This window comes from Emys orbicularis, chromosome 4 (assembly GCF_028017835.1).
Source record: "Emys orbicularis isolate rEmyOrb1 chromosome 4, rEmyOrb1.hap1, whole genome shotgun sequence".
In the NCBI taxonomy this organism is placed as follows: domain Eukaryota; kingdom Metazoa; phylum Chordata; order Testudines; family Emydidae; genus Emys; species Emys orbicularis.
This window is the reverse complement of record NC_088686.1, coordinates 111,996,874-112,009,838: the sequence shown is the minus strand read 5'-3', so window position 1 is coordinate 112,009,838 and position 12,965 is coordinate 111,996,874. Positions and strand designations below refer to the sequence as shown.

The 12,965-nt window shown below is 50.1% G+C and overlaps 1 protein-coding gene across 2 annotated transcripts in view; it reads left to right on the top strand.

Moving 5' to 3' along the window:
* Positions 1–8,337, top strand: part of SLC25A22 (solute carrier family 25 member 22) — a 37,601-nt gene extending 29,264 nt beyond the window's left edge. For both annotated transcript variants that reach the window (XM_065403890.1, XM_065403889.1), the window contains exons 5-9: positions 379–497; positions 3,034–3,205; positions 4,424–4,578; positions 7,268–7,343; positions 8,184–8,337. In XM_065403890.1, coding sequence (XP_065259962.1) covers positions 379–497; positions 3,034–3,205; positions 4,424–4,578; positions 7,268–7,343; positions 8,184–8,337 — 676 coding nt within the window. The remainder of the gene's footprint in view (positions 1–378; positions 498–3,033; positions 3,206–4,423; positions 4,579–7,267; positions 7,344–8,183) is intronic.
* The last annotated feature ends 4,628 nt before the right edge of the window (positions 8,338–12,965 follow it).

Here is a 12,965-nt window from a genome sequence, read left to right as displayed (position 1 = left end):
TCTGCAGCTGCAGGCCGTTAAAGAGTAACGGCCCTGTGGTAACTTCTGGTACTTGTGACTTTCCTGGGAGCTCAGTGTATGGGGGAGCTGTGAGCTCCCCTGCTCCAGAGCAGATTATGCTGGACTAAAATGCCCAGCCTTTGACACCAGCTGGCTCATTGTGCCCAGTACAGACTACCTCCACTTTGCGTCCCAGCCGGTGGTACCTGTGCATCAATGCTGTGGCCCAGGACCATCTGTCCTGTAATTCCATCATGGTGGGGATGGAGCCTTGCACGGAGAGCGGGCGTCTCTCTGAGGGAACCCAGCTGTCTGTTGTTCCAGGGGCATGTTACTCTGAGCCAGATCTTCTGACTGAATCTCTCTCTTGCTGGGCAGGAAGAAGCTGACGCTGCTGAAGGAGATGCTGGCTGGCTGTGGGGCGGGCACCTGCCAGGTGATTGTCACCACTCCCATGGAGATGCTCAAAATCCAGCTGCAGGATGCAGGCCGAATTGGTACCTTGCACATCTCTTCTCTCCTTGTACAACAGGCGGGCAGTGGGGGTGGGGAGAGTGAGACTGTGGGAGAAGGGGAGGGAATGAGTGTAGCGGTCACAGCTCCCTTCCACAGAGGGGTCTTAAGCTGTAGCAGAGCTTTCCCCATGCTCTTCCCTGCAGGCTTTTTTCGCTGGCCTCTTAGAGCCCCCTCTAGTGGCACGAGGAAGCACTTTTCACTACCTGTGCTTATGTCATGGGAGGGGATAGGCACGCTGCTGTGCATGCTGTAGAGGATGATCGCGTTAGCGCACGAATTATTAAACTCCTCAGTTAATGCCACAGGAGAAGGATTTAACTTCCCCTTGTGCTTGTCCTGTGATGCTTCCCCTTGATGTGTCTCACCCTGTTATCCCCTCCTCCCCCAGCCTGTCACAAGTGGCTTGTTGCCTGTAAAAGTCCCGTAGTGCAGTTCATCTGGTTTGTTTTTTTTTTGCGAGGGAATGAGAACAAGAGTCAATCGGCTTCTTTTGAACAGTGACTGAAGCTCCCCATGTGGGGCATGCTGCTCTTGTGGGGAGGGAGGGACCATTTCAGTCCTACTCTTCCTGTGGGACTCTGTGTCATTGTCCCGTATCCTCCTCCTTGCCTCTCTGGGTACCGGTTTCCTCTCTGATCTCGGAGCGGAGTCTCTGACTCACGAGGTGGAGAGGAAATTGCAGACTCTCCCTCGTCCGAGTGAAAGGAGAGCTCTGGTTCAGGGCTAGAGCGTGCGTAATCAACTCTCACAGAAAGGGACCAACAAAGGCACACGTAGCCAGAGAATGGAATTCAATTTCAGCTTGGTCTCTAGTAGAGAAGCATGGTATCATCTGGCACCTTTGGTGTTCTTTGCTCAGGAGAGGCCTAGAGCTAGAATAGCAAAGGGTGCTGCAGGTAAAGGTCGAGGTTCATAGGCAGAACTGTGTAGGAACCCAGAAGTGGGGTAGCAAGTGGTGTTGCAGGTCAGGACTGGGGTGCATTGGCAGAGCTGCAGGGAGGGGAAAGAGGGGATCATGAGTACAAACCAGGGTGGTGTCAGTTCTGAGATTCGTGGGCAGCGCTGGGGACGGGGAAGGGAGTTAAGACTACGTAGAAGTCCTGTTGCAACCCACGTGAGACGTGTTGACAGAGCTGTTAGTTATGCACCAGCTGTCCACCATGGGCTGGCACTAGTGTCTTCACAGAAATAATGTAAATAGAATTATAATTACTTAGAACAACAGAATCTGTGGAGAGAAGTGTTGCTAAAACCTAAATCTCTTCTGGAGTCCCACCAGAGATGCTGCTTAGGTCCTAAAATCCCCTAGACGATGTCCATCAGGTAGAGTGTTACTGGTGCTACTCAGCTAACCCACAGTGGCTCCCACGCATTCTCCCATCAGGAAGTATTTCCGGCTCCAGGCTGCAGCCAGCTTGGATCAGGATTCTTCCAGCTTGGCATCCATATTACCTGTAGGGTTGCGTTCTGCAAAGCAGCTAAATTGTCATACCCAGTGTCCCAGGGGAGACTGTATGCCCAGTGTGATGTGTACATAACTGCACGTCCAGGGACTTTCCTCTGTGGAGGTACCATTATGATTACACATGGTAACATCACACCCTAATTGTGGGACCCCATAACCCAAACACCCCATGAGACCAGAGAGTTATAGTTTCTTTTCCTTTTCCTCCCCAAGAACCTTCCCTTGCCAATTTTAATGCAAACCTTGCTCTGTGGGGCATGTGGGTGTAAAACTGTTTACAGGGGGTTTGGAAAAGATTACCACTACTGTGAACAGTCAAGGCCTATTCTCTGCCTTGCGAAGGAGAGTGTATGTATGGGAGCTGCAGAATGGCCCAGGGATTGACATGTGCTCCATCTACTGACCAAACGGTGGTAGTGCATTAGGGTTTAAAAGGTAATGGGAGATAGGTAGCATAGTGCATAGATCTAGGGTACTTTATTTCAGGGCGCTCTTCAGTTTTATTTTAATGTGATTGTTTAAGGGAAGGTATTAGAAATGAGCCTTTCTTATTTTTAGGGTGCTTTGGTGGCCTTTCCCCTCTGAAGACCTGTGTCCCAATAGGGTTTAAAGTCCCTGTTGCATTGATCTCTTGTACTCGGCCTAGTCTATAGCAGTCAGTTCTCCACACCACGCAAGCCTTGCATGATTGACTGTGTCTGCTCAGGAGAGACCCAGGAGTGGAACTGCAGGGGTGATGTTACAGGTCAGGACTGAGGTGTGGTGGCAGAGCTGGGTTTGAGCCCAGGACTGAGGCATGCTGCAGGGCTGAGGGGAGGGAGCTTGCAGGGTACATGGCTGGCTTTAGCCAGTGCTGTTAGTCCCTCCCTCTCACCAGTATCCAGTTTACACCACAGACATCTTCCTTTCTGAAATGGCCAAGTCCCTGTATAGCCTTGGCACTGGTGCCGTGCAATAATTGAAAGTTGTGGGGTTTTGTTTTTTTTTTTTTTTGGGGGGGGGGGGGGTTCATAGCATGTGTTTATAAATAACACTCCCTCACTCCCATGCAGAGGCCCAGAAGAAGCTAATGGCAGCACAAGCCCAGCTCTCCTCTACCACTAGTGCTGGGGCAGCGGAGTCGGTAGTGGAGACACGGACCACGGCGACGCAAATCACCAGGGAACTACTTCGGAGCAAAGGCATCGCAGGGCTTTACAAGGGCCTTGGGGCCACGCTGCTAAGGTAGGGTTGTGCTTGCTGAAACTCTGAGCACCCTGAAGTAATCCTCCCAAACCCTGCTCCTTGCAATGGTGCTGCTGCTGCATTTGGGACTGTTTTACTGGACAACTCTATTATCATCTGGGTCACTAACAAAAATGTGTGTATCAAGCACCTAATTCTCCTCTCCCATAGATCAGTGTGAAGCTGGAGTTCCCCTGGTGTAGAAATGGAGTACATGAGTGGAGAGTAAGGCCCCTAGTGCTTTTGTGTTGGGCAGAGAGAGAGAATGAGAATTCTTGGTAACCTGCCTTCCTTCTAGTCTACATAGGTTCTTATACCACACTGATCGCTGTAGTTGTGCATGAAGAGATGTGACTGATATCTATCACATGTTGTTAGTTCTCTCATCCTCTGCTCTTGGAAAAATGTGTGCAGTGGAGTGTCTTGTTTTGATAGGGTGGTCTTTGCTTTGTTAATACACATGTGGCTCTGTATTCATGTTAGAGAAGGCAGGTCATAAGAAATGCACCTTGCTCTTGGAGTGGAAGGTGGTGAACCTTGTGATGGTCCTTAGTGCCTGGGGGAGTTCGTGCCACAATCTCGGATCAGCCCCTGGGAAAGTTCCGTCTCCCATGCAGGCAAGCTTTCCCCTTATTGTAGAGACTGCCATTGGGCCAAGTCTTCTCCTCCCCCCCCCCCCCCCCCCCCCCCGGGAGCCTTAGGTGATCTTTTGGCTATCCTGGGCCCCATCCATGGAGTGCCTTGGAGATAAGGACCGAGACCTTGAGCTTGATTTGATCCGTAGGAAGCCAGTGTAGAGAGTGGCTCTGACATAGCTTTTATCTTCTCAGGTCTGACTCACTAATTATTGGTGGTAACACCCAGTGGGACTGACGGAGGAGGAGGGACTTTTAACTCTTTTTAAAAAATTAGAACTGTGGACATGCTGGGCCAGATCCTCAGCTGGAGTAAATAGGCAAAGCTCCCTTGGCTCCGGCAGAGCTGTGCTGAATTATACCTGCTGAGGATCTGCCCTCTGACTCTTCTCTGTGGGATATAGACACTGCAGAGGGAATGTCTTTCTCAAACCCCCTCGCACGTCATTCCAGTAGCTGGGAAAGAGGCCTGGCCTGGAACCATTGTTGACCTTGAAGCTCCCAGCCCTTCCTGCCGTGACTGGCTGCTTGGGCTGGGGGTGCGGCTTTGCTGATCACTCTTCTCCCCATCCCTCCGTTACAGAGACGTCCCATTTTCCATCGTTTACTTCCCGTTGTTTGCGAACCTGAACAAGCTGGGCCAGAAGAGCCCTGACGTCAAGGCTCCATTCTACGTGTCCTTCCTGTCCGGGTGCCTGGCGGGCAGCACGGCAGCAGTGGCTGTGAATCCGTGTGATGGTGAGTCCTGAGCGGGGGGAGACGCTGGCAGCCTAAGGGTGGCGACGAGGAGTTTCACGGACACCCGGTCACGGAGCTCCCGGCCCCTCATGGGCAGTGGTTACGATGGATCGAGTGAGGCGGAGGAACTCGCCGCTTATGGTGGCTGTGTTGCCATGACGTTGGCGTCAAACGTTGAAGTGGCCCTGTGCCCCCTTGTATGATGAGATGTGGCAGGGGGAACAGGGGGAAGGACTCAAAGGGAGTCCATGTCCCCAAGCAGCCCTGGAATCAGCCAAGCACTGGGGGAGTGGGGAAGGAGATGGCTTGTGTGTTAGGGGGACATCCCTTATGCCCCCACCTCACCCACACACACCTCTGTAGTACCAGGAGAAGAGAGAGCACTGACAGGGCCGTTCTGTCTAGGGGAGGGGAAGTGGCAGGGTCTCCCTTTGCTCCCCACAGAGAGGTGGGAGAACTGGAGGCTTTGTTCCTCTGGTGGTCTGAAGGAACTACCATGCCAGATTTGGAAGAATCCTTATGTCACCAACCTGGAAAGAGGCATAAGAGTACTCCTGGGGGAATTCTGCGTCACTGTGTGTGTGCAGAATTCATGCCCCCCACAGATTTCTTTGCTTCCCCACAGAAAAATGACTTTCGGACAGGGAAGCTGCAAGAGCAGTCACGCACCACTCCCTAGCTGCGCAGGTACGTCATTTCAGGCACCTGGAGCAGCTGGTGGAGAGGTAAATCACTGCAGGGCTGGGGACACCCCAGCCAGTGGCTCCTACCCTGAGCTGGGATCAGCTGCTAGTCTGGGCTGGGCTGGAGGCAGGAGAGGATGGGACTTCCTCTTCCCCTGCAAGGAGTGTCTGGGGCTGTGTCAGACCCATCCCAGAAACTTCCCCCAGCTGCAGGAAGCTCTGCATCCTCCCCTGCTTCCTGTCCCCATCGCTGCTCAGCTGCAGGGGGAGGGGTCACTGTACAGGGATCTGCTCCCCCATCTGCCCAACCCCCATGCATCAAGACCTCCCAGACACCCCTGCCAAGCCTCACCCTGTACACCCAGAACCCCCCTAGTCCTCCATACCCAAACCCTACCCCACTGAGCCTCAACCCCTGCATCTGGAGCCCCCTGCACCCAGACCACCCCCCACTGAGCTCCCTACATTCAAACCCCCACCCTGATGAGTTCCACCCCCTGCACCACCCTGAGTCCCCACATCCAGACCCCCAACTAGCTCTGTCCAGACCCCCACCAAGCCCCACTCCCCCAGCACCCAGACCCCCCTGCTGAGACCCCCACACCCAGACCTCTCTGCTGAGCCCCAACCACTTTCACCTGGAACCCCCGCAACGAGCCTCTGCATCCAGATCCTCCACACACACCTAGACACCCCCCCCCCCACGCCCCACTGAGCTGCCTGCACCCAGATTGTCCCACACAGAATCCTCTCACCCCCTACCTGGATCCCCCCCACTGAACCCCTCCACATTTGGATCCTGCCTGGTTGAGCCTGCCTGCCCCACACCTGGTGCAGAGGGGCAGGGCCCTAGGGTGTTTCTGGCAGAGGCCCAGGCCTTGTGCTGTGTCAGGGTCGGGTGCAGCCTCACCACTGAGTCCATGTCCCATGGGTGGAGGGTGGGGAGGCTGCAGGGTGATCTCTCACAGTGACCTGTGCTGCACCCTGCCATGCTGGAGCCTCTGCATTTATTTATTTATTGACAAATAAAGCTTGTAGAATTGTGCGCAGAATTTTTAATTCTTTGCCCCTCAGGAGTATAAGAAGGAGATCTCTGGGGTCCGAGCTCTTCTTCTCCCCCCTCCCCCACCCCCAAGCTCAGGAGAGAGAGCTTGCCCACTGCGTCCAGCTGAGAAGGAGCGGAGCTTTCCCTTTACTTCACCCCCTGCTCATGGGAGTGCTTGCTGTCTGTGGTGTGTGTTTGTTAGTTAAACCGGATGGAGGGGGGACTCTTGGTGCGGAGGACCAGAAGTGGCCATTATCACGTCTCTGTGATGGACGTGTTTCTGTGTAGAAACCATCATGTGTGTGTGCGTGCACACGGCACGCGCCTTTGTGTATTCAGGCTTATGTACATCCAATGTGAGCACCTGGGAAGCCATTACCTTATTGTCTATTAGACTGTGTATGCCTTCCAATAACACCGCTTGGTCTGGCCTCTGTCTGCAGGGCTGACCTGTGAGAAACGATAGGAAGTAGTTTTCCCTCCCATAATCCTATATTACCAAGATTTTTAAGAGTGACAAGTGATTTTGTTTTGTTTGTTTGTTTTGTTTTTGGTGCCTCAGTTTTTTGGGGTGCCCAACTGCACACTGGGCTGACTTTCAGAAAGTGCTGGGCCTTTGAAAATCCGGCTCCTTAAGAGGTCTGGACACCCATAAATCAGAGTCAGTTTGGAAAATCTTGTTCTTTGTGTTTTGTGTGGGGATTTTTAAATCCATTTGTAAAGGAACAGTTAAGGTTTTCCGTAGTTTTCTGATATTCTGATTAATCTCATCTGTTATCATAATCCCAGTAATCTCAATTTGGCTTTGCTAGGCCCTAAATGATCACTCTTGGCTACTAAAGAGCTATGCAGCAGTGTGTAAAGCACCCGGCAGAAGCTTCGGGGGAAAGAACCAGAAGCAGCCCATGGCCTGTATGAATAGAGTTCTTAAAGCTTCTTTTCTCCTTCTCTCTGTCCTCAGTAATCAAGACAAGGCTGCAGTCCTTGAAAAGGGGAGTGAATGAGGACACATACTCAGGAATCCTAGACTGCACCAGGTAAAAGGTCTCCTCAGTGGGTACCAGACGATCCGGTTGCAATGCCTCTGTTCTAGGCATCTTCCATTGCCTGCTGCTTGGCAATGGGAGGGAGTTGCAGCACCAAGGGCTTCTTTTTTTTAATTGTTTTATCTGAATGCCTAAAAGGGTTTTATCCTGTCCTTGGGGAAGGCTAATAGGGCAGGTGCCCCCTTTTACCAGAAAACCCCAACCACCTCCTTCCCCGAAAAGCAATAACCTCAAAAACAAATACACAGCCCCAAGCAGAAAAGAGAGAAGAACCAGAGACTCTGTGGAGTTGACTGGGGTATTGCTATTGCTGTTGGTTTTAACATGAGAAAGTGCCCAGATCCTAGGGTGGGCAGCACTATAAAACCCCTAAGATAGATAAGGGTGAGATCTGCAGCAACTACACTTTCTCTGTGATCCTGCCTTATAGGAACTCCTGTACATTGCAGGCTACAGAACCTCACCCACCCACTCCTGTAATAGACTTAAAACCTCTGGCTGAGTTACTGCAGTCCTCAACTCCTGGTTTAAAGACTTCAAGTAACAGAGAATTCACCACTTATGCTAGTTTAAACCTGCAAGTGACCCATGCCCCACGCTGCAGAGGAAGGCAACCCCCCCCCCCCCCCCAAGGTCTCTGCCAGTCTGACCCGGGGAAAATTCCCTCCCGACCCCACATATGGCGATCAGTTGGACTCTGAGCATCCTGATTCTGGTGACAAAGACAATAAATTACTTTGGGAAATATTTGTGTTCGCACAAGTTGCTGTTATGGGCAATGGGTGGGATCAACTCATGCTGAATCTCATGTGTGTCTTTGTGCCTCTGTAGGAAAATCTGGCAGAAGGAAGGGCCCCTGGCCTTCCTGAAGGGGGCGTACTGCAGAGCCTTGGTCATTGCCCCACTCTTCGGCATCGCACAAGTCATCTATTTCATAGGCATCGCGGAATTCTTCCTAGACATGCTTCCGAAGCGCCGGGATTAACCCTCGCGCGCACTCGCTGCTGGTCAGAATTCATCCAGCATTCGTCGTTGATGGTGTCCGAGCAACAGCACAAAGGGTTAAAGCAGCAACCTCGAGGGTGAAGGTCGTCTCCAAACAAAAAGTCCCTTCCACCTCTCGATATGCCCCCACCCCATCCAGCCCTCCAGGACAATACTTAATTATGCATATCTATTATTTTTAATTGTCATTCTTAAAGACACTGGTTAGCACAGACTGGGCTCACAGACCCCGGACCTTCTCCCAGCAGTGGGGGGGGGGGAAGAAACCGACCACACCCTCTGAATTACCAGATACTCAAGAAAGGAGCAAAAGAACCAGACTTTGTTCCCCCAGTCCCTCTTCTGGTGTGCCAGGCTTCTGGGAAGACAAGGCCCCAGCACACCTTCTAAAGAGGGACCCATATTGTCAATAGAGGAAGCAGGTAGATGCCAGAATCAAAAAGTTTCTTTATAAGGACTTGTCCTGAAACCCCCCTAAAATCAGCTGGACTTGGATGAACTTCTTGGAGATCAGAGGAGAGGGAAGGTGTTTCTGTTTGTTTATTTGTTTTGTTTTATTTTATTTTATTTTAATCAAAGGGACTTCCCTCCTAAATAGGGGCCATGGGGCCTGTGGCGGGGAAATGTATGCTGCACATATTTGCAACGCATCTGCTCTGAAAGAGGATGTCCGTGGGATCGTGTGTGAATGGCTTCAGGTGCATCAGTGTTTAGCTACGAGCTACAGGCGGGAGAGGGGAGAATGTAATGACATGGGATCAACTTTTTATTTATACAGGAAAAACAAATCCAATTACATTCCTTAAATCAGCCCAGCTCTGATGTGTCAAGCAGTTACTCGACCCAGAGTACTGGCTGTGTGTCTTTTGGCCTGTCTCTAAGATGCGTTCCTCTCCTTTCCTGTGGTTGTTTGCACTCGCAAAGGGTCACTTAAAAAGATGGTCTCAGAGTCAGGCCTTTTGGTTAAAGATCAGGATAGGCCACATCCTCCGCTGGTTTAAATGGTCGTAGATCCTTTGACGTCCATGAGCTCTATTGAAATCAGCAGGACTATGATAGTTTACACCAACTGAGGAGCTGGCTCAATGTCCTTGGGGATTGAGTTGCCAACTTCTTTATCCAGACCAAAATTGGGTTGTGGAAAAGAAATGAGGCCAGGGCATCTGTTTTATTTCCACAGGGACCTAATTCCATATGATTTTGCCTCTCAAAGGCCAGGTCTGGTTTTGCTATGATGTTTTCTCTGAAGTACATACAGAGGCAGTATGACTCCAGTCGGATCCACGCCGGCACAAGAGCCTGCCTGTGTGTGTGTGTCCAGTTGTGGGATTGAGGACGATAGCCAGAATTACTGCTCACTTTGGGGAGGTGGTCATTGACTGGATAACAGGCTGGCAACCCTAGATGTGCAAATTCTGTTAAAGGGACACTAATGTTTTAAAAAACCCCAAACCTTTTCTTTATCTATATTCACAATATCACTTTGAATTGTCACAAGGGAAAGAACTGAAAATCTGGTTTGCTTTATTATTGCACTTCATTCCATTTCAACATGTAAACTAAACTAGTCAGTTTCACTTTCTGCTTCCCCATCACTAGCATCATGGTGCTGTTTGTGTTTCAGACACAGCAGATGAAGAATAATTTAAAAAAAAACAGTTGAAATCTGTGTATTTCAACACTCTTTTTCTTTGTAAAACCTAAATTGGAGGCCAATTGTCCTGATCATGTACCTTTAATGTAGAGGAGGTTGTTACACAGCTGAGTTCTCACTTTTGCCTATGTGAGACACAAAAAATGACTCTCTATCTATGTAGAGAAGGGAATCTGCATAGATGACCTCTCTATTCATAACAATCTTTTGTGATCAGTACAATGATGCTTGTGTCGCTCTGGATTTTTCTGAGTTGCACTTAAAGAAAAGCTTTTCTTTTTCTTCCATAGGGTGACTCTTCTCCTGCTTTATGATATATAATGAAGGCCTGAAAGGTGTAGGAAGTTGTTGTTGTTGTGTGTGTTTTTTTTAAGGATTTTTTTTTTCTGCTTGATTTTTGCGTGCAAGGTTCAGATCCCCATCTAGTCTGGAAGAGTGATGGTAGGAGAACTAGTGAAATGGTGGTGTCCCACGAGAGTGAAAGTTGGACAGTTGATAAGAGAGGATTTCTAGTCACTAGTTCAAACTTTTTTCTTTTTGTGTTAACCTCTATTTAATGTTAACGACTAACTTACATTTTGGAGAAAGGAAGGTTTTGTTTAACCCCGTCAGTTATGGTATGAGAGCACAGACTAACATCCCACTCGCTTCCCAGATGTCATCCAGCAAGACCAGGGAAACCCAAGAGCTGAAATTTCTTATATTTAAAAGGTAAAGAGCAAGTGACCTTCTCCTCCTCTTTAAAAACAGGCCTTCTCTATACATCATAAAGAATCCAAAAGGAACACCAGCCTCGTTTTTTGAACAGTCCTTTGCATTTCTTGACAAAATTTTAATGTTCAAATAGTGATTTCCCCCCCCCCCCACCCCCCGCCAATATATTATTGTGTATGAGACTTACAATTTGGGGTTAAAAATACATTGCCAGTAAATGTTTGTCAGAAGGAAATGAAGAGCTCCGTGGCAAATACAGGTTTGAAGCAGCCTCTCCCCCTAAGATATGCTGCTCTTATTATGGATATCTTTGCTCCCAGCTGTCTGCTTTGCTCCCATTTGGGTTCACACTACGATGTGGACCAGCAGTGTTGTTGCCATGGTTATTGGGCACGGAAAAGGGCCTGGAAAATGCTGCTTTATGGCCTCCGACAAAATCCATGGAAATATCCCTTTCTCTCTCCTCCCCCCTCCCCCTCCCCCCCCAGTTTTTATTTTTAAATTTCAGCAGAATGATTGCACACAGTGAGCCCTGTGCGGTATGTCAGCGCGGGGCCTTTGTGACCTGAAGTTCTTGGTGCTGACGAACTCGCACTGCTCCAGCCTAGTGAGGAGTCCTCTTTAGTGCCTAGAGACTTCCGAATTTTACAGGTCCGTCCTTAAATCAGGAGCAATTGCATCTGCCTGAGACCTGGAATTTCAAAGGGGGGGCCCCTGGCTTTGCTGCAGTTAACTGTCTCTAGCTGGTGACCCTGCAACCTGTCAAGTCAGAAACTCTTACGTTAGCATTTAATAAACCCCTCCTCCTCTTCTCCCCCCCCCCCCCCCCCCAGCTAAGCCCTGTCCCTTCCTGGTAGGGCTGCCTGGTGCCACCCATGAATGCTGCAGGTGCCTCTGTTTGTTCTGATAATTCCAGCTGTGGAGGGGAGCGGTCAGTGTTGGTATTGGCAGCTGTAGCCCATTGATTACAGTGGAATCAGCTGCACTGGTGTAGATCGTGTGTATGCTAGGGCTTGGCAGCAGTGGTTAATATCCCCATGTGAACAAGGCCTTAGTGCAGCTCTAGAGACCAAACTGTAGAAGTTTCCATTTAACAGAAGCGTGACTCCCTGTTAGTTCCGTACACCCTGCCCCACCCCCTTCACACTGGGCATTACCAAAAGGGCCAGCACTTCCTTGCAGGTGGTGTAGCTAGGGCCATTGGGGAACTGCAGTGCTCAATGACTAGCTAACACCCTATGGTCACCTTGCCAAGCCCAAGTGCAGAACCCACCCCTGTTAAGGGCCTGAGCCTGGATTAATAGCAGGCAGGAGTGCAGCTCCCATCCCTGCAAAACTTTGCCTGAAGGAGGAGAGCAGGATCAGGGTAAAGAGTTCAAGGTGAGTCCTGTATCTTCATTCCAGTGTCAGATAGAGTACCACCCTATGACCCAGCAGGGAGCTTGCAGGCCCACGTCTCACAGGGTTTTCAGAACATGCCCAAACCCTCTGGAAGCCAGGAATGTTGGGTTTATACCCAAATCCCCTTTTCACTGGCTTCATGAACCCAGCAAAGCATGTGCCTGGCACCATTGTTGTATCGGTGTGTGCGCTACAGCTTTCAGCAGTGTGTTCTGCCTGTTGGGGAGGGAGAGGCCTGGGGCAGGGTTTGAGACCGGTACAGGGGAGGGAAGACTCTTTAAAATGTATTTAATGCTGTATGTTTAAAAGGACCTGCTCACATCCGTGTTTCCCTGGAGATCGTCTCCTGTCACTCCAGCAGTGGAGGACTAGAATGCAGAAATGCTGATGTTTTTTTCTGCATGGGAAAGAGGCGATCTATTTCCCATGATCCCCCTGACTTTATTTCCTGGTGATTCTGCTGGTAACTGCTGTTCTGGTTGGGAACTTGATTTGAGGTTGCAACACTGGCTGGCTCAGGGGCTCAAACAGAAGCACACTAGTGTGTTGAAGCTGAATGCTCCTAAAGAGATTACCTGTTGCAAGAGGGAGACCAGTGTCTGTGATAATTAGACCTAAAAATTGATTCCTTGGAACAACCTCTTGAAGATTCCAAGGGGGTGTTAAACCTCTGATACTGGTGTTTCTGTGGAATATGCTTGTGCGCGGACATATGCTTGTGCCCAGCCTGTTACTTTTGTAGGACGTGCCTGCTATTGTCCCTTTCTGATATGATATGCACTTCCAGGTCCATGTGAGCTGCACTGTGAGTCGTCTTTAGTTTGTTTCTTTCCATCTCA